The sequence below is a fragment of the Anas platyrhynchos genome, chromosome W, assembly GCF_047663525.1.
Source record: "Anas platyrhynchos isolate ZD024472 breed Pekin duck chromosome W, IASCAAS_PekinDuck_T2T, whole genome shotgun sequence".
Lineage (NCBI taxonomy): Eukaryota > Metazoa > Chordata > Aves > Anseriformes > Anatidae > Anas > Anas platyrhynchos.
In genome coordinates, this window is record NC_092620.1 from 1,791,605 (window position 1) to 1,809,668 (window position 18,064).

General features: G+C 45.8%; 1 protein-coding gene and 1 non-coding gene across 7 annotated transcripts in view; both read right to left on the reverse strand.

The window, feature by feature from the left end:
- The window catches only part of LOC119712996 (immediate early response 3-interacting protein 1), a 349,750-nt gene that overhangs the window by 321,577 nt on the left and 10,109 nt on the right, over positions 1–18,064 (reverse strand). For 3 of the 6 annotated variants that reach the window (XM_072030518.1, XM_038169510.2, XM_038169511.2), the window contains exon 2: positions 17,949–18,050. In XM_072030518.1, the coding sequence (XP_071886619.1) occupies positions 17,949–18,050 (102 nt within the window). Of the gene's footprint in view, positions 1–275; positions 2,765–2,965; positions 3,887–17,653; positions 17,846–17,948; positions 18,051–18,064 lie in introns of those variants that run through there. The other 3 variants (XM_072030517.1, XM_072030519.1, XM_038169508.2) reach the window with 3 other exon arrangements.
- On the reverse strand, positions 6,058–6,130 carry TRNAK-CUU (transfer RNA lysine (anticodon CUU)). Its single transcript has one exon. It is a non-coding gene; the product is annotated as a tRNA-Lys (tRNA).

An 18,064-nucleotide genomic window follows, 5' to 3' on the forward strand; every position in this document is an offset into this window, starting at 1 on the left:
CTAAACTCCCCAATCAGGAAATGGAAACACCACTTGTCTGGTTTGTAACTAACGTGCAGACCACAACTGCAACAGTTAAGGTGGAACATAGGTCTCAGAATGAAGCGTGAAAGAAGTTTCTCAAATTAAAAAATCATCCCTCACACTGATAAAGCTCAAGAACATGATCCTAGAAAACAAACACAGAACAGCCACCGCCTAACCAAATCTACTTCAGTAAACAGCCAAGGAAGCTTCGTATCAGCTGTTGGTTCTTGTTTGCTCTCCTCTTGTGAAAAAGTTTGTCTGTGTTAAAGCGATGAGGACCCCACTGTAGTGTTAAACTGTCATGTTCTGCAGACTCAACCCTCAACATTTTCTTCCACCAACTGTCATCATAAAGAAAACAAAAAGAGTACCAGAAAATTTACCTAGTAGTCGATATGGTTGTGTATGCCTATCCTAATGTTACCCTGTACTTGAAATCAACTCTGTAGATAAGTTGTGGTAGTGTCTCTGACAGGGCTGTGTGTGAGCCCACTGATGCCCTGGGGAACAGTTCCTGGCACGGATGGCAAGTCGGCCAAAACCTGCAGCCTTTCCCCACTGGCAGCCTGGATGTGGCCACCTTGAGCTGAAAGGTGAGTGCTTCGTGGTGTGGACACAGCTCTTCTGCACCGTGTGGCCGTGGGGAATGGTCCAACCACGGTTAATTTACGGGTGCAGAGTAGCCTGTATTGTTGCTGTCTGTTGCAGGAAGCACGGCCGAAAGCACAACAAACACCAGTATGGTCAGATCATGCTCCATCTTATTACCCAAATAGCCTAACTTTTATAGTGAACTTAACAGGGGCGGACAGTGTCTCACACAAGATTATTGGTCAAAAGCACTCAGACAAACAACTGCAAGAAAACAACCCCACCTGCAAGAAAACAACCCCCTTGTGATTAGCAGTCACACAGACCTTGTCCTTGAAGCCAGCTGCTGGTAACAATATTTTTCTATATTCCTGTCCTGGTTTCAGTTAGAACAGAATTAATTTTCTTCCTAGTAGCTGGTGGAATGCTGTGTTTTGGCTTAGGATGAGAAGAGTGCTGATAACACCCCGATGTTTTAATTGTTGCAGAGCAGTGCTTATACTAAGCCAAGGACATCTCAGCCTTTTGCTCTGTCCTGCCAACGGGCAGGCTGGGGGTGCAGCAGGAGCTGGGAGGGGACAGACCCAGGACAGGTGACCCAAACTAGCCAAAGGGGTATTCCATCCCATCTGACGTCATGCTAAACAATATATAGGGGTGGCTAGCCGGGGGGAGGGGGCCGGACTGCTCGGGGTTAGGCTGGGCATCGGTCAGCGAGTGGTGAGCAATTGCATTGTGCATCACTTGTTTGTACATATTATTATTACTTTCCTATTATCACCATTGTATCATTATTATTATTATTGTTATTATTATTTTTGTTATTATTATTTTCTTGTCTTATTCAATTGTCTTTATCTCAACTCACGGGCTTCACTTTCCATTTCTCTCCCCCGTCCCAGAGAGGGAGGGGGGAGGGTGAGCGAACGGCTGCGTGGTGTTTAGCTGCCGGCCGGGTTAAACCACGACAGTCTTTTTGGCGCCCAACGTGGGGCCCGAAAGGTTGAGATAACGGCAGATCTGACCAGAGTGTGTTAAACTAAAATTGGTGTAAGGATTAGACCTGCTTAATAGTCACTTGTCATGATGCTGATTGCTTTAATCTCAACTCTGCTGCGCCTGTTTTCCAAATTGAGTATTATAGTACATTATTTTCCGTATTTGCTCTCTGTCGTGTTGTTTATCCTCTCCGGGCCCTGGTTTCAGATCATTATGGTACTGACTGTTGTAGCAATGGCTTATGAGACGATGAGATATCTGGTCATGACTCTAACTTGTTATTTGTACTCAGTAACATCGTCGACTCTGTACTTTGGAAACTGTATCTTGGGAACTATTAGCAATTATACCTATTGTTTTTTTCCATTAGGGAGTCAATCTGTGGAGGGGAAAGGGGAAGATATTTTTTCTTACTTGATTACTCTCCCTTTCTCCTTCACCACCCCTGTATCCTCCTGGATCACTCTCCCTTCCTCCTTCACCACCCTCTTATCCCCCGAGCTTGTCACAATAGTTCTCCAAGATATTGAATATTCTTGGGATACTCAGACCAGCATAGTCTTGTTGTTCTGCCTCCTGAATGCACTTCAGATTCTGCTTAAAGTTAAACAACTACTTAGGAAGCTCATCCGGAGATCTGCCCGGAGGCAGTATAGTTGTGGGTGGCAGGGAGTATGGGAGGATATGGGCAGGCATCTAGAGCAGTTGGCACCCCCAGTGTTTTGGAAATTCACCCCTGAACAACTGCAAAATCCTCAAAACCTGGCAGAATGCTTGAAAAAAAGGTGTCATGATTCTGGCAATTCCAAAGTGACACAAATCATTGTAACATGCTGGGGCCTGGCTCATGCCTATCGAGCTGCCATTGATACTGCTATCAACTTAGTGACAGACCCTGCGGCCACTCCAAGCCCTGTGACAGATCCAACGGCCACTGTGACCCCTACGGTGGATTCTGCAGCCGCTCCAGCTCCGGTTCCTGCAGCCGCTCCAGTCCCAGCTCCTGCAGCCGCTCCACTCCCAGCTCCTGCAGCCGCTCCAGTCCCAGCTTCTGCAGCTGCTCCAGTTCCAGCTTCTGCAGCTGCTCCAGTCCCAGCTCCTGCAACTGCTCCAACTCCAGTTCCTGCAACCGCTCCAGCTCCTGTGGCTGTGTCAGAGAAACGAGCTGTAGCAGTGCAAGTTGATCCTGCAGAGGGTATTACAACCCCTGTGGCAGACCCTGTAACAGGGTCAGAGAAACGAGCTGTAGCAGTGCAAGTTGACCCTGCAGAGGGTATTCCAACCTCTGTGGCAGACCCTGTAACGGGGTCAGAGAAACGAGCTGTAGCAGTGCAAGCTGCCCCTGTAGAGAAGGTGAAAAAATGGTATAGAGATTCAGGTCGTTTAGAACGCAGAGAGTCTTCTGCCAAATCTAGGTATAGAGACGACGGAGACGACGACGATGCTGGGCCATCAAGGATTCAGGAGGAGGAAGATGAGGATGTCGAAAAATCAACAGTAACTACCCGAAGTCTAAACGAGCGCGAGCTACGAGATGTGCAAAAAGATTTTGGTCGTTGTATAGGAGAGCAGCTTGTCACCTGGCTGCTCCGGTGCTGGGACTCTGGAGCCAATTGTGTGGAATTAGATGGCAGGGAAGCCAAGCGGCTGGGATCCCTTGCTCGAGACGCCGGCATTGACAAAGCAATTGCAGATGGAGCACAATCTCATAGCCTCTGGAGGCGTCTCCTCTCAGCTGTGAGGGAAAGGTATCCCTTCAAGGAAGAACTTTTATGTCTACCAGGCAAGTGGACCACTATGGAGAAGGGAATCCAGTACCTGAGGGAATTAGCCGTACGGGAAGTGATTTATGAGGATCCAGACCTCAGACAAACATCCAAAGATCCAGATGAAGTCAGGTGTACACAACCCATGTGGCAGAAGTTTGTACGGAGTACACCATCATCATGTGCCAGCTCATTGGCAATAATGGCCTGGAAAGAGGATGAGGAACCCACAGTGGATGAAGCGGCTAAACAACTCCGGCAGTACGAAGAAAGTCTCTCCTCTTCCTTACAGGCCTGCGTCTCAGCTGTGGAGAAACTTTCTGAAGAGGTCCACCAACTTAAAGAGAATCTATCTTCCCCCCAACCTGAACCAACCAGTGTCCAACGACCAAAAGAGAACACTGTGGAGAAACTTTCTGAAAAGGTCCACCAACTTGAAGAGAGATTATTCTCCTCCGCACCTGTACAGAGCAGTGTCTCAGCTGTCAGGGGTAGGCGTTCATCTACACAAGGAAGACGATATGGTGGGTACTCACCCCGTGCCACCCTGTGGTTTTACTTACGAGACCATGGAGAGGACATGAGAAAATGGGATGGAAAATCTACCGCGACCCTAGAGGCACGGGTACGTGAGTTGCAAAAGAAAACAATCAGGAAAAAGGGATTCTCTGAAAAGTTTGCTGCTCCAACTTCCAGCAGACAGTCCTTCAAACACAGAAACGAAGAAGATTCTGACCAGGATTAGGGGGGCCCTGCCTCCAGCCAGGGGAAGGAAAGGGACAATCGAGTTTATTGGACTGTGTGGATTCGATGGCCTGGCACGTCAGACGCACAAAAGTATAAGGCTTTAGTAGACACCGGTGCACAATGTACTATAATGCCATCAAGCTATAAAGGACCAGAGCCCATCTATATTTCTGGAGTGACAGGGGGATCTCAGCAGTTGACTGTATTGGAGGCTGAAGTGAGTCTGACTGGGAATGAGTGGGAAAAGCACCGCATTGTGACTGGCCCGGATGCTCCATGTATCCTTGGCATAGACTATCTTAGAAGAGGATATTGCAAGGACCCAAAAGGGTTCCGGTGGGCTTTTGGTATAGCTGCCTTAGAGACAGAGGGCATTAAACAATTATCTACCTTGCCTGGTCTCTCAGAGGACCCTTCTGTTGTAGGGTTCCTGAGGGTCGAAGAACAGCAAGTGCCAATCGCTACCACAACTGTGCACCGGCGGCAATATCGCACTAACCGAGACTCCCTGATTCCCATCCATAAGCTAATTCGTCAACTGGAGAGCCAAGGAGTGATCAGCAAGACTCATTCACCTTTCAATAGTCCCATATGGCCAGTGCGAAAGTCTAATGGTGAGTGGAGACTAACAGTGGACTATCGGGGCCTGAACGAAGTCACGCCACCACTGAGTGCTGCAGTGCTGGACATGCTGGAACTTCAGTACGAACTTGAGTCGAAGGCAGCCAAGTGGTACGCCACAATTGATATCGCTAATGCATTTTTCTCCATCCCTCTAGCAGCAGAGTGCCGGCCACAATTTGCCTTCACTTGGAGGGGAGTCCAATATACTTGGAATCGGCTGCCCCAGGGAAGGAAACACAGCCCTACCATTTGCCATGGGCTGATCCAGTCTGCGCTAGAGCAGGGGGAAGCTCCTGAACACCTGCAGTACATCGATGACATCATTGTGTGGGGTGACACAGCAGAGGAAGTTTTCGAGAAAGGGAAGAAAATAGTCCAAATCCTTCTGAAAGCCGGTTTTGCCATAAAACAAAATGAAGTCAAAGGACCTGCACGAGAGATCCAGTTTTTAGGAATAAAATGGCAAGATGGACGTCGTCAAATCCCAATGGATGTGATCAACAAAATAACAGCTATGTCTCCACCAACTAGCAAAAAAGAAACACAGACTTTCCTAGGTGTTGTGGGGTTTTGGAGAATGCACATCTGTCCTGGTTTCAGTTAGCACAGAATTAATTTTCTTCCTAGTAGCTGGTGGAATGCTGTGTTTTGGCTTAGGATGAGAAGAGTGCTGATAACACCCCGATGCTTTAATTGTTGCAGAGCAGTGCTTATACTAAGCCAAGGACATCTCAGCCTTTTGCTCTGTCCTGCCATCGGGCAGGCTGGGGGTGCAGTAAGAGCTGGGAGGGGACAGACCCAGGACAGGTGACCCAAACTAGCCAAAGGGGTATTCCATACCATCTGACGTCATGCTAAACAATATATAGGGGTGGCTAGCTGGGGGGAGGGGGCCGGACTGCTCGGGGTACCCAGGACAGGTGACCCAAACTAGCCAAAGGGGTATTCCATACCATCTGACGTCATGCTAAACAATATATAGGGGTGGCTAGCTGGGGGGAGGGGGCCGGACTGCTCGGGGTTAGGCTGGGCATCGGTCAGCGAGTGGTGAGCAATTGCATTGTGCATCACTTGTTTGTACATACTATTACTTCCGTATTATCACCATTGTATCATTATTATTATTATTGTTATTATTATTTTGTTATTATTATTTTCCTGTCTTATTAAACTGTCTTTATCTCAACTCACGGGCTTCACTCTCCATTTCTCTCCCCCGTCCCAGAGAGGGAGGGGGGAGGGTGAGCGAACGGCTGCGTGGTGTTTAGCTGCCGGCCGGGTTAAACCACGACAGCCTTTTTGGCGCCCAACGTGGGGCTCGAACCCACGACCCTGAGATTAAGAGTCTCATGCTCTACCGACTGAGCTAGCCGGGCATAATTTGTGGTAGTGGGGGACTGCGTTCGCGCTCTCCCCTGTCCCAAAAAGGCTGTCGTGGTTTAACCCGGCCGGCAGCTAAACACCACGCAGCCGTTCGCTCACCCTCCCCCCTCCCTCTCTGGGACGGGGGAGAGAAATGGAGAGTGAAGCCCGTGAGTTGAGATAAAGACAGTTTAATAAGACAGGAAAATAATAATAACAAAATAATAATAACAATAATAATAATAATGATACAATGGTGATAATACGGAAGTAATAGTATGTACAAACAAGTGATGCACAATGCAATTGCTCACCACTCGCTGACCGATGCCCAGCCTAACCCCGAGCAGTCCGGCCCCCTCCCCCCAGCTAGCCACCCCTATATATTGTTTAGCATGACGTCAGATGGTATGGAATACCCCTTTGGCTAGTTTGGGTCACCTGTCCTGGGTCTGTCCCCTCCCAGCTCTTACTGCACCCCCAGCCTGCCCGTTGGCAGGACAGAGCAAAAGGCTGAGATGTCCTTGGCTTAGTATAAGCACTGCTCTGCAACAATTAAAGCATCGGGGTGTTATCAGCACTCTTCTCATCCTAAGCCAAAACACAGCATTCCACCAGCTACTAGGAAGAAAATTAATTCTGTGCTAACTGAAACCAGGACAACATCCCAAATTACAGTCTGATTGTAAACCCGCTCTACCAAGTAACCCGTAAGAAGAATGAGTTTGAATGGGGCCCTGAACAACGACAAGCCTTTGAACAAATCAAGCAGGAAATAGTCCATGCAGTAGCCCTTGGGCCAGTTCGAACAGGACCAGATGTAAAGAATGTGCTCTACACTGCAGCCGGGGAGAACGGCTCCACCTGGAGCCTCTGGCAGAAAGAACCTGGGGAAACTCGAGGTCGGCCTCTGGGGTTTTGGAGTCGGGGGTACAGAGGATCCGAGGCCCGCTATACTCCAACTGAAAAGGAGATATTGGCAGCATATGAAGGAGTTCGATCTGCTTCGGAGGTGGTCGGTACTGAAGTGCAGCTCCTCCTAGCACCCCGATTGCCAGTACTAGGCTGGATGTTCAAGGGAAGGGTCCCCTCTACGCATTATGCAACTGATGCTACCTGGAGCAAGTGGGTTGCACTGATTACTCAGCGGGCTCGAATAGGAAACCCCAGTCGCCCAGGAATATTGGAAGTGATCATGGACTGGCCAGAAGGCAAATACTTTGGGATATCATCAGAGAAGGAGGTGGGTCGTGCTGAAGAAGCCCCACTGTACAACCAGTTACCAGAGAATGAAAAGAAATATGCCCTGTTCACTGATGGGTCCTGTCGTATTGTGGAGAAGCATCGGAGATGGAAGGCTGCTGTATGGAGTCCTACACGACGAGTTGCAGAAGCTGCTGAGGGAGAAGGTGAATCGAGTCAGTTTGCAGAAGTGAAAGCCATTCAGCTGGCTTTAGACATTGCTGAACGAGAAAAATGGCCAGTTCTCTATCTCTACACCGATTCATGGATGGTAGCAAATGCCCTGTGAGGATGGTTACAGCAATGGAAGCAAAACAACTGGCAGCATAGGGGCAAACCCATCTGGGCTGCTGCATTGTGGCAAGATATTGCTGCTCGGGTAGAGAACCTGGCTGTGAAAGTACGCCACGTAGATGCTCATGTGCCCAAGAATCGGGCTACTGAAGAACATCAAAACAACCAGCAGGTGGACCAGGCTGCTAAGATTGAAGTAGCTCAGGTGGACCTGGATTGGCAGCATAAAGGTGAATTATTTATAGCCCAATGGGCCCATGACACCTCAGGCCATCAAGGTAGAGATGCAACATACAGATGGGCTCGTGATCGAGGGGTGGACCTGACCATGGACGCTATAGCACAGGTTATTCATGACTGTGAAACGTGTGCTGCAATCAAGCAAGCCAAACGGTCAAAGCCTCTTTGGTATGGAGGACGATGGCTGAAATATAAATATGGAGAGGCCTGGCAGATTGATTACATCACACTCCCTCAAACTCGCAATGGCAAGCGCCACGTACTTACAATGGTGGAAGCAACCACCGGATGGCTGGAAACATATCCTGTGCCTCATGCCACCGCCCAAAACACTATCCTGGGCCTTGAAAAGCAAGTCCTATGGCGACATGGCACCCCAGAAAGAATAGAGTCAGACAATGGGACTCACTTCCGAAACAACCTTATAGACACTTGGGCCAAAGAGCATGGTATTGAATGGGTGTTTCACATCCCCTATCATGCACCAGCCTCCGGGAAAGTTGAACGATACAATGGTCTGTTAAAAACTACCTTGAAAGCAATGGGCGCTGGGATGTTCAAAAACTGGGATACGCATTTGGCAAAGGCCACCTGGTTAGTCAATACTAGGGGATCTACCAACCGAGCTGGACCTGCCCAATCAAACCTGTTACGTACTGTAGATGGGGATAAAGTTCCTGTAGTGCATGTAAGAAATATGCTGGGTAAAACAGTCTGGGCTACTCCTGCCTCAGGAAAAGGCAAACCTATTCGTGGAATTGTTTTCGCTCAGGGACCTGGATACACTTGGTGCGTGATGCAAAAGAACGGAGAGGTCCGGTGTGTACCTCAAGGAGATTTAATACTGGGTGAGAATAGCCCATGAACTGAATTGTACCATGTTAATTACTATATAATACTGTATGTTATCACTACCATGATTACTATAGGTGACTAATTAGAATGTATGGAAAAGAGTGTAACCTGAGCATGACATAAATGGTATGGAATAAGGGGTGGATAGATGTCCTGGTTTCAGTTAGCACAGAATTAATTTTCTTCCTAGTAGCTGGTGGAATGCTGTGTTTTGGCTTAGGATGAGAAGAGTGCTGATAACACCCCGATGCTTTAATTGTTGCAGAGCAGTGCTTATACTAAGCCAAGGACATTTCAGCCTTTTGCTCTGTCCTGCCAACAGGCAGGCTGGGGGTGCAGCAGGAGCTGGGAGGGGACAGACCCAGGACAGGTGACCCAAACTAGCCAAAGGGGTATTCCATCCCATCTGACGTCATGCTAAACAATATATAGGGGTGGCTAGCCGGGGGGAGGGGGCCGGACTGCTCGGGGTTAGGCTGGGCATCGGTCAGCGAGTGGTGAGCAATTGCATTGTGCATCACTTGTTTGTACATATTATTATTACTTTCCTATTATCACCATTGTATCATTATTATTATTATTGTTATTATTAGTTTTGTTATTATTATTTTCTTGTCTTATTAAACTGTCTTTATCTCAACTCACGGGCTTCACTTTCCATTTCTCTCCCCCGTCCCAGAGAGGGAGGGGGGAGGGTGAGCGAACGGCTGCGTGGTGTTTAGCTGCCGGCCGGGTTAAACCACGACAATTCCTCAATTGGGCGATGTGGGAACACTGTCATGAGAACTTCTCATAGTTGCCCTGGTAGCTTGGTTTGCTCAGCTGCAACAAGCCATAGGATCTTTGCTGTTTCAAAAAATCCCTCAACAACTGTCCTTAATATAAAATGAATTCTATATTAGAGTGGAAAGTACACATTCAGCTTTTGTTATGTGCAGCCTGTCAATGCCTTTAAGAAATCTATATAGTTAACCAAATGTCAACTTCTACAGCCACTACCATGAGAGGCAAAAAGTATAGTAGTATTACAGATCTTAGTTTTAGCCTTTCTATTGTCAAAATCCCCTCAGAATGGCAAAAAAAAACCAAACTCATAGCACAGACCATGCACTGACCTGTGATTTGAATTTTTCTGGGTGTTTGGATGAAAAATAAATAGGTGCAGAAAGCTTGGTAGCAATTGACTGTCCATTTTTCTTCCACAGAGTTGGTCTTCCCTGTACCACGCACATGTTCAAACCATTTTGAGCTCTGTCCTTCAGATGTAGTACTACTTCTCCAGGACTTACACCTCAACCATTTGTCTCTGTGATACTTTAGCACAATTATTTTTGTTGATAAGGAAGTGCACCAAGCAAAAGCATGGAGGTATGTACTTTCCCTTACTCAGGGACATAGGAACAAACCTTCTCCAGGAACAGTAATTTTAGGTCCCTTCAAACCATATCTCTCAAAGACCTTTTTTACCTTTTGTTGATCCTGTTCTGAAATGGCCGCTGAAAAGTGAGTTAGAGGAAGGTAGTTGAAAAGGACGGTTTATCTGAGCATTTACTGCACTTGAGATCAATCTTACTGACAAACAATACCTGGATAATTAAAAAAAAAAAGTTATCTCAGCATGAATAGGGCCAATTAAATTAACAAATGTGTTACAGTTGAGAGAGAGGTGGAAGTTTTGTCTGAACTGGGTCTGGCAAACAGGCTAAGGCGCAGCTAATGAACTATCAGGCTTGTGTTTTCTGTTTGTTTTTTTTCTTATCCTGAAAGTTAGACAGCATCTAGGGTTACAGTGCTGGCCTGCCATCAAGTCTCTTTTAGTTTATAATCTCGTAAGAAATTTATTGCTGGGTATTTTTGATTTCTTAATGACTGGTGAGGCATCTGTTCAAAATCAAGCCAGATGTCCTAGAATTCTGAGCATCAAATATTAGAAAAGCCCAGGGAAGAATGAGATACTACCACTGTATTTTTTTTGCAGGTGGTAATAAATAAAATCTCTTCATAATTTTTCACTGCCAATCAACTCCCAACTGTTCCTGTGTCTTTTGTCTTCTGTGAGGGATTAAAGTTACAATTTCCTCAAAATGTATTCTTAATTTACCATATTTTTAATGTAAAACTTCAAGGTAGTTGTGCCAAAAGTTTTGGATAAATGTTGTAGTGTACAAAAAATAGCAAATCTGGATGTTTTAAGCTTTATCAACAAGGAATCAACAAAAACAAAGACCAGCACTTGCTCTAATAGACTGTCTTAGACAGCTGCTTCTGCCCCACTGGCTTTCAAAGCAGAATGACTCTACTAAAGTAAAACTGTAGGGAGTGCTCTTTTAGGAGGAAATCTCATAATTTTCTAATTATCTTTTGTAACTTCTATTTCTTATAAGGGGTTTATCACTGCAGTTTATGCTCAGATGAGCAAATTTATTTTGACACAATGTTAACTGGCTTGGATTATACAGAACATTTTTGAGAGGGCTCTGTTATCCAGCTCAGGAAGAGCTGGATAACAGAGCCATTTTTTTTTTTCTAACTATAGTAAGATTATACTTGATACATCCCCCAGTATGATATCTTTCATCTCCAAACTACTAGGCAAGCATTCACTAATAAATCTCAGTGCTGGTAAATATAGTAAAATGTACTGGTAAAACAGTACAAATATTTATTGCCTCTTAACTTTGGCTCAAACATCCCTTTCTCCAAATGTCTGTTTCTGTCCCTGTTTTTACTACAGTTTAGAAAAAATGTACCAGTTTTTACTTGTCTTGCCCACCACAAAGTAAGATTTGTTACTTGCTGTTTATAAAATACATACTTGCACTTATAAAATGAATTTTGATATGCTTTATAGTGAAAAACTATTGGTAACTTCTAAGTTAAGAACGTTCCCCCCCCCCCCCATCCATCTAAGCATGGGCTTACCTTTAAGAATCCCAAGAATTACATTTCCCTCACCTGGTACTTCACATAAAACTGCACTGAGCCAATGTGAACCTGTTCCATACCAAGCTTCCTCCCAGACCCCAGGAAAAGGTAAGATGCCACAGTGGCACCTTACAGACGCAGATGTCCAAATTGGCCCTGCCTGAAAAGCAGGGAACATTTTACGCTTCAACAAACTTAGAGCATAAGCACTGCACGCTGCAACATGTACCTTCCTATAGAATCCATGCATGAACCCAAAAGAAGGACAGACTGGATGATAAGCAGACAGGAAGGAATGAGCCATAGATCTGTTGCTGTTGGGATTTTAGAGAGGGCAGAACGATGGAAATGAAAGGAGCTGTTGTGGCAGAAGACAGGAGTGGGGAACTCAAAAATGGATGTAGAAGGGAAAAAAACGCTGCGCCACACAGCAGCTGGGAGAGTGAGAGGAGTGAGGAACAGCCTTGCAGGCACCAAGGTCAGTGAAGAAGGAGGGGGAGAGGTGCTCCAGGCGCCGGAGCAGAAGTCCCCTGCGGCCTGTGGTGAGGACCACGGTGGAGCAGGTGGACCTGCACTGACGGAGGCTGCGGCCTGTGGAGGACCCCTGCTGGAGCAGATTCTGGGCCGGACCTGTAGCCCATGGAGAGGAGACCACGCAGGAGCAGGTGACCTGGCAGGAGCTGCTGCCTGTGGGGGACCCAGGTTGGAGCAGTTTGCTCCCGAGGGATGGACCCCGTGGTATGGACCCATATCTGGAGAAGTTCTTGAAGAGCTGCTGCCTGTGGGAAGCCCACGCTGGATCTGTTTGGAAAGGACTGCATCCCGTGGGAGGGACCCCACAGCACAGGGGATGAGAGTGACTGAGAAAGAGCGGAGGAGAAGAAGCGCTATAGACTGACCATAACCCCTGTTCCCCTGTGCCTCTCAGGGGGAGGAGGTGGAAGAGGGCGGATGGGGGGAAGGTGCTTTTGTTTTCTTTCATTTGTTTCTCACTTCTCTAGCTTGTTAGTAATAGGCAATAAATCTTACTATCTCCCTATGCCGAGTCTGTTTTGCCCATCACGATAATTACTATGTGATCTCCCTGTCCTTATCTCAACCCTTGAGTCCTTTTCATCGTATTTTCTCCCCATTCCTCTTTGAGGAGGGGGAGTGAGAGAGCGGCTGTGGTGGAGCTCGGCCGCCCACCCAAGTAAAACCACCACACGGGGAAATTTCACCTGACATCCTGAAACAGCTCCTCAGACGACATTTCATCTTGTTCACAGACATGCACACATACATGAACTGAGAAGAGGCAAAGCCTGGACAGTCTGTTTAGCTGCAAAATTACGCTGCTTGGTTTTGTTGTCCAAGCTTTACAAAAGGAGTTGCTGCCTGTCATATGCTGATGCTTGTCATATGCAGTAATTCAGTCTAAGCATCATTTCAGAGGTGATATCGTTCCTCGTATAAATGTGAACATGGCTTTGGCTTGGATATTTTTTCCTATGGGGTTGTATTTTATTCAGGCATCTACATTATCTTACGCAACCTGTGGCTACACAGATTTTTCACAACAATTATATTTTAATGCAAGTTTATTGAGAGTAATTATTAAAGAGAGTAGAATTGAAAGTGCAACATATAAGACTTTAGATACAAGTTCTTTTGATACCTAAGAACATAGTGGCAGACAATTTATTAATGTATTTATTAACTGGATGTCATCAGGATACAAACAGCCTGTGGTTCCCCATTTCTATTCAGAAAAGGGGCTAGAATAGAATGAAATAATGAACGGAAGTCTGTGCATCACACATGCAAGTGGAAATAGCGTGCACATGTGTCCTGGTTTCAGTTAGGACAGAGTTAATTTTCCTCCTAGTACCTGGTAGAATGCTATGTTTTGGGTTAGGATGAGAAGAGTGCTGATAACAACACCCTGATGTTTTAATTGTTGCAGAGCAGTGCTTATACCAAGCCAAGGATGCTTCAGCTTCTCACTCTGTCCTGCCAACGGGCAGGTTGGGGGTGCAGCAAGAGCTGGGAGGGGACAGACCCAGGACAGGTGACCCAAACTAGCCAAAGGGGTATTCCATCCCATCTGATGTCATGCTAAACAATATATAGGGGTGGCTAGCCGGGGGAGGTGGCCGGACTGCTCGGGGTTAGGCTGGACATCGGTCAGCAGGTGGTGAGCAATTGCACTGTGCATCACTTGTTTTGTACACATTATTAGTAGTAGTGCTATTATCATTATTATTGTTATTATTATTTTCCTGTCTTAATAAACTGTTTTTATCTCAACTCACAGGCTTCACTTTCCTATTTCTCTCCCCCATCCCAGATAGGGAGGGGGGAGGGTGAGCGAACGGCCGTGTGGTGTTTAGCTGGTGTTTAACCGGCCGGGTTAAACCACAACAGCATGTCTGTGTCTATGTGTTAGTGTGGCAATATGAATACAAGGTGACACCTGAATCCGACTTGAGAAAGGTATCTCTGACGGATACAAGACCAATTGTTAGGCTCAGTTTTTCCACCTCGACAGTAGGGTTAATAACACATCCCTGCCTCCCAGACTTGCTGTGAAGAGAACTTCACTCACCATTCTGAGAAATTCAGTGTTTTGGCGAGGGGTCGGTAATAGGCAATGTGGCTGTGGTAAAATAATGTTATTGTTTGACAGAGAGCAAGAAATTGCGTGTTGAGCCCCCATTATCTTTCTGTCTAGTTGCTGTTCATTCCTTCTTACTTTCCTATGTGATGGCTGAAGCTTTTTTAGAGGAGTTAGGCAGTAAAACCTCTAGAGACAGTAAAAGAAAATGTATAAACCTGAGCTTGAGAAACCTGGACTCAGTTACCTCTTCTCCTAAAGTCTCCCTCTGTATCCTGGGGCAAATTGGCTGGGATTAGGTAAAAGTGAGCTGAAGTTGTGATGTCTGTTTGCAGCACTGTTTGTGTATTGTATTCTATGGCTTTTGCATGTTTGGGGTCTGTCTGCTTCATGCAGTCTTGTTTCCAGCCCTGACCCCATAAATCACCCCACTAGCAGCACTGAAGGCTCACTAGCAAATTGTAGGGGCAGCACAGAAGAGAAGGGCAAAGCTTCCCATCTGACTTTGTCGCAGGTGGAGATGTTTGTGTGGCCTCAGCCCGAGCTTCTCACATCCTGGCCAGGTGTGCCAAGCCCGTACTCACTGGGTGGAGGGGGAAGAAGTTCTGCACATTGGTCCACCAGCATTTTAGAAGTGTTGGAGCTGTCAGTGTGCTTTATTAGGAGCCTACCTGACTGCATCCATTTGAGGGGTATAGACAAACAATGTCGCAGCTAGGGTTGGGCTAGAGTGTGATGCCTGGCCTTTGGCCATGCCAAGATTAGATGATGTAGGGAAACATGCAGTCAAACTCAAGGCAGCTGGGGAGGTTTATTACCTTAAGAGAAACATTCATTTTTTTGATGTCAGATTAAATTCTGTCTCTAGGACTTGTCCCCTCTATGCTTTGATTCCAAATCTGCAAAATGTCTAATAGCATAAAGTTTCAATATCACTAGGAAGTTGTAAAGATCATTCACATTAGAGATGGTGAAATATTCAGAGGTCATAAACGGATCTAAAATAAACATTATTTTGAACTGTGATCTGAATGTCTTTTGGCTTTCCTTTTCAGTATGTTCCATGATACTGAAGAAGGCTTTCACACCACCTTAGTTTCCAAGGAAGAAGGTGCTTTACTTTCCTTTTTTTTTTCATTAGCATTTAAAATCAGTTTTGCAGTGTTTATTTGTGTGACAACAGCAGTGAGAGGCTCTAGGTAATAGCAATGTTATCAAATGTTAGCAAATGTACAAGATTTAACAGATACAGCTTTGTGAATGAGCTCAAAAGGAAGGAAGGAATTAGCCATAGATCTGTTGCTGTTGGGATTTTAGAGAGGGCAGAATGATGGAAATGAAAGGAGCTGTTGTGGCAGAAGACAGGAGTGGGGAACTCGAAAATGGATGTAGAAGGGGAAATCTAAGCCAGATTTCAGTCCATTAAGTTTTGAAATAAACCCAAGAGCCAAAAAGGATGGAAACTGAAATTGAAAAGGGTGGAAGTGGATGGAGAGTGCTGGCGAGAGAAGCAGTAAGATATGGGATCCTGCAATGACTTTACTGCAAAAAAGTGAATAATATCTGAAATGACAGTTCTGTGGTCTAGCAGTGTGGGGCTACACTATTCCATCCTTAGATCCATAGGGCTGGGTTTCAGCATCAGCTCTGTGAAGCAGTTTGGGATTGTCCTTTGGTAGATAAACACCCATGAGTTAATTAACTGAGCTGCAAGATTTTTGAAGAAAAACTAGTTGACGGGAATGCCCTCCTAACTCACAGCTGGTCAGTCACCCCTCTCAGTCCATGGTTTGCAGCAGAAGGACCTGTGTGCAACCTGTGACAACCTGGGGTCCTTTTGCAAAAGGTTGCATTTCCTAAAGCTGCTTGTTGGCAAAACTCACCTGTGGTTTCCATCTGCTTTTCAAGGTTCATCACTGATTACTGATAACATTATCATAGTGTCTCTCAGTGGCAGTCTGTTACTGTTGGTTGTGATCAGCATAGCAGTGAAAGTTCTCCTGAGGTGAGTGGCAGCAGGGGAGGACCCAGGGTCACCAAGGAAATGTGTGCAGTGAGGAATTCCTGCAGGAGCCAAGTATAATCAGGGGAGCTCATGGAAAGAGCCTGCCAAAACCCATTGCGTCTTGGGGTCCTCGGTTACACAAATTCTTTCTCCATCAGCCTTACAGTGGGGTGCATTAACGGTGGCTGGAGAACCGCTAGGGCACTTGTTTGGGTAACACCATTTTAGGGAAATGACATTTGGTTTTGTTTTATATCTGAACCAAATTCTTTGACCTCTCCCCAGATTTTATATATGTATATGTATATTGAAAATTTATTAAGGAATATTAAGAGACCCAAGCCCCTAATTTCTCACTACTGACAAAGTTTTCATTTTTGGAAGAACAACCAGAAATCACAAGATAAGAGACATTCCTTGAGATGTGTATTTCTATAATGAGGAAATAGGTAATATATTTTGAGAAATCCCTTCAAATAAAAATTTTGTTCAGCTTTAGTTTGAATGCAACTAGCCAAATGGAGAAGAGGATAAGACCCTTTTAATGTTAAAGGGCAAAAAGATAAGAGGCAGTGTAAAAGGACACCTCCATAATTAATTAAATCAGCTCTATCACCAGCACCCCAGCTATCAGTTCTGTACTGCTGTTAGCTATATCCTGTTATTAATTGGATTGGCTTCAAATACAAATAGCTCTTTGCGGGGAAAGGAATTCACAGATGGCTTTGCGCTGTTTCACACGTCCCTGAATTAGAGATAATGAGGAAATAAGTGGTAGAAACAAAAACATGAGCAAGGTCGAGATAAATTAACTTGGCTACAGTGTTAAAGATGAGCTTTGGGCAGTGGCCAATTGCTGACTGGCTTGAGGCGCATGTCTGAGGGTCTCTAACCAATTGTATGACAGATTCGGGCGTGTGGGCAGCGCATGGGGCTATGGGGAAAGTATATGTAGTGGAGGAAAATGGCAATAAAGGTCTTCTGTTCAAGAGCCATCAGGAGTCCGTGTCTTTCATCCCTTCAGCTCTTCATGCTTAATCTAATACCTAATGATTTGTTTCATCCCATTTCTGTTGCACCAGGCACTGCACCTCACATTACTCCTCCAAAGACCTTGGTACACATGCAGTGGTCCTGGAAAATACTGCAGTGATGAACAAAAGCTCTGATAAGATTTCAACAGTGGATTTGACTGGCCCGGTGTGTGTAAGTTACATTTCTGACAAGCACACTGTATCCACAGAGTTCGCCAACTCTGAAGAGACAATTTCCATTTTTGTGTTACTGTTCTTCTCCTTCTCTGTCTTGATAACACCCCTGGATTCACCACCAGAGCAGTGACAGCCCCCAGCTTGTCTCGTCAGCAGCTTTCTTCTGGAGAGAAAAGTGCACAAAGGGCTCAGGGGTGTATGCTGGTGTGTGATGGACGGATGTGCCCCACTTCCCTTCCACCACCATAGCTTTGGACTGTGAACTCGTACCACACCAGTATTAGAAAAAGAAGGAAACTGGGATTTTTTCTGGAAGTGGAGAAAAAAGAAGGACAGACTGGATGACAAGCAGAGAGAGCAGCTGTTTGGTAAAAGAAAGAGACACATGCCGGCATTATGTCATTAAAGCACAGAAACAAAACTTCACAGATGAGAGTTTAAACAAACGATCATCATCATCTTACCTCTCATAATGGTTCGTACAGACTGAATGAGGTTCATTAGCTGTGCTTTAATTCCTGGTGCGTCTCCAAATCCTCCAATCCCTTGATCACTTGCCCAGCCAACTGTGCCACATGAA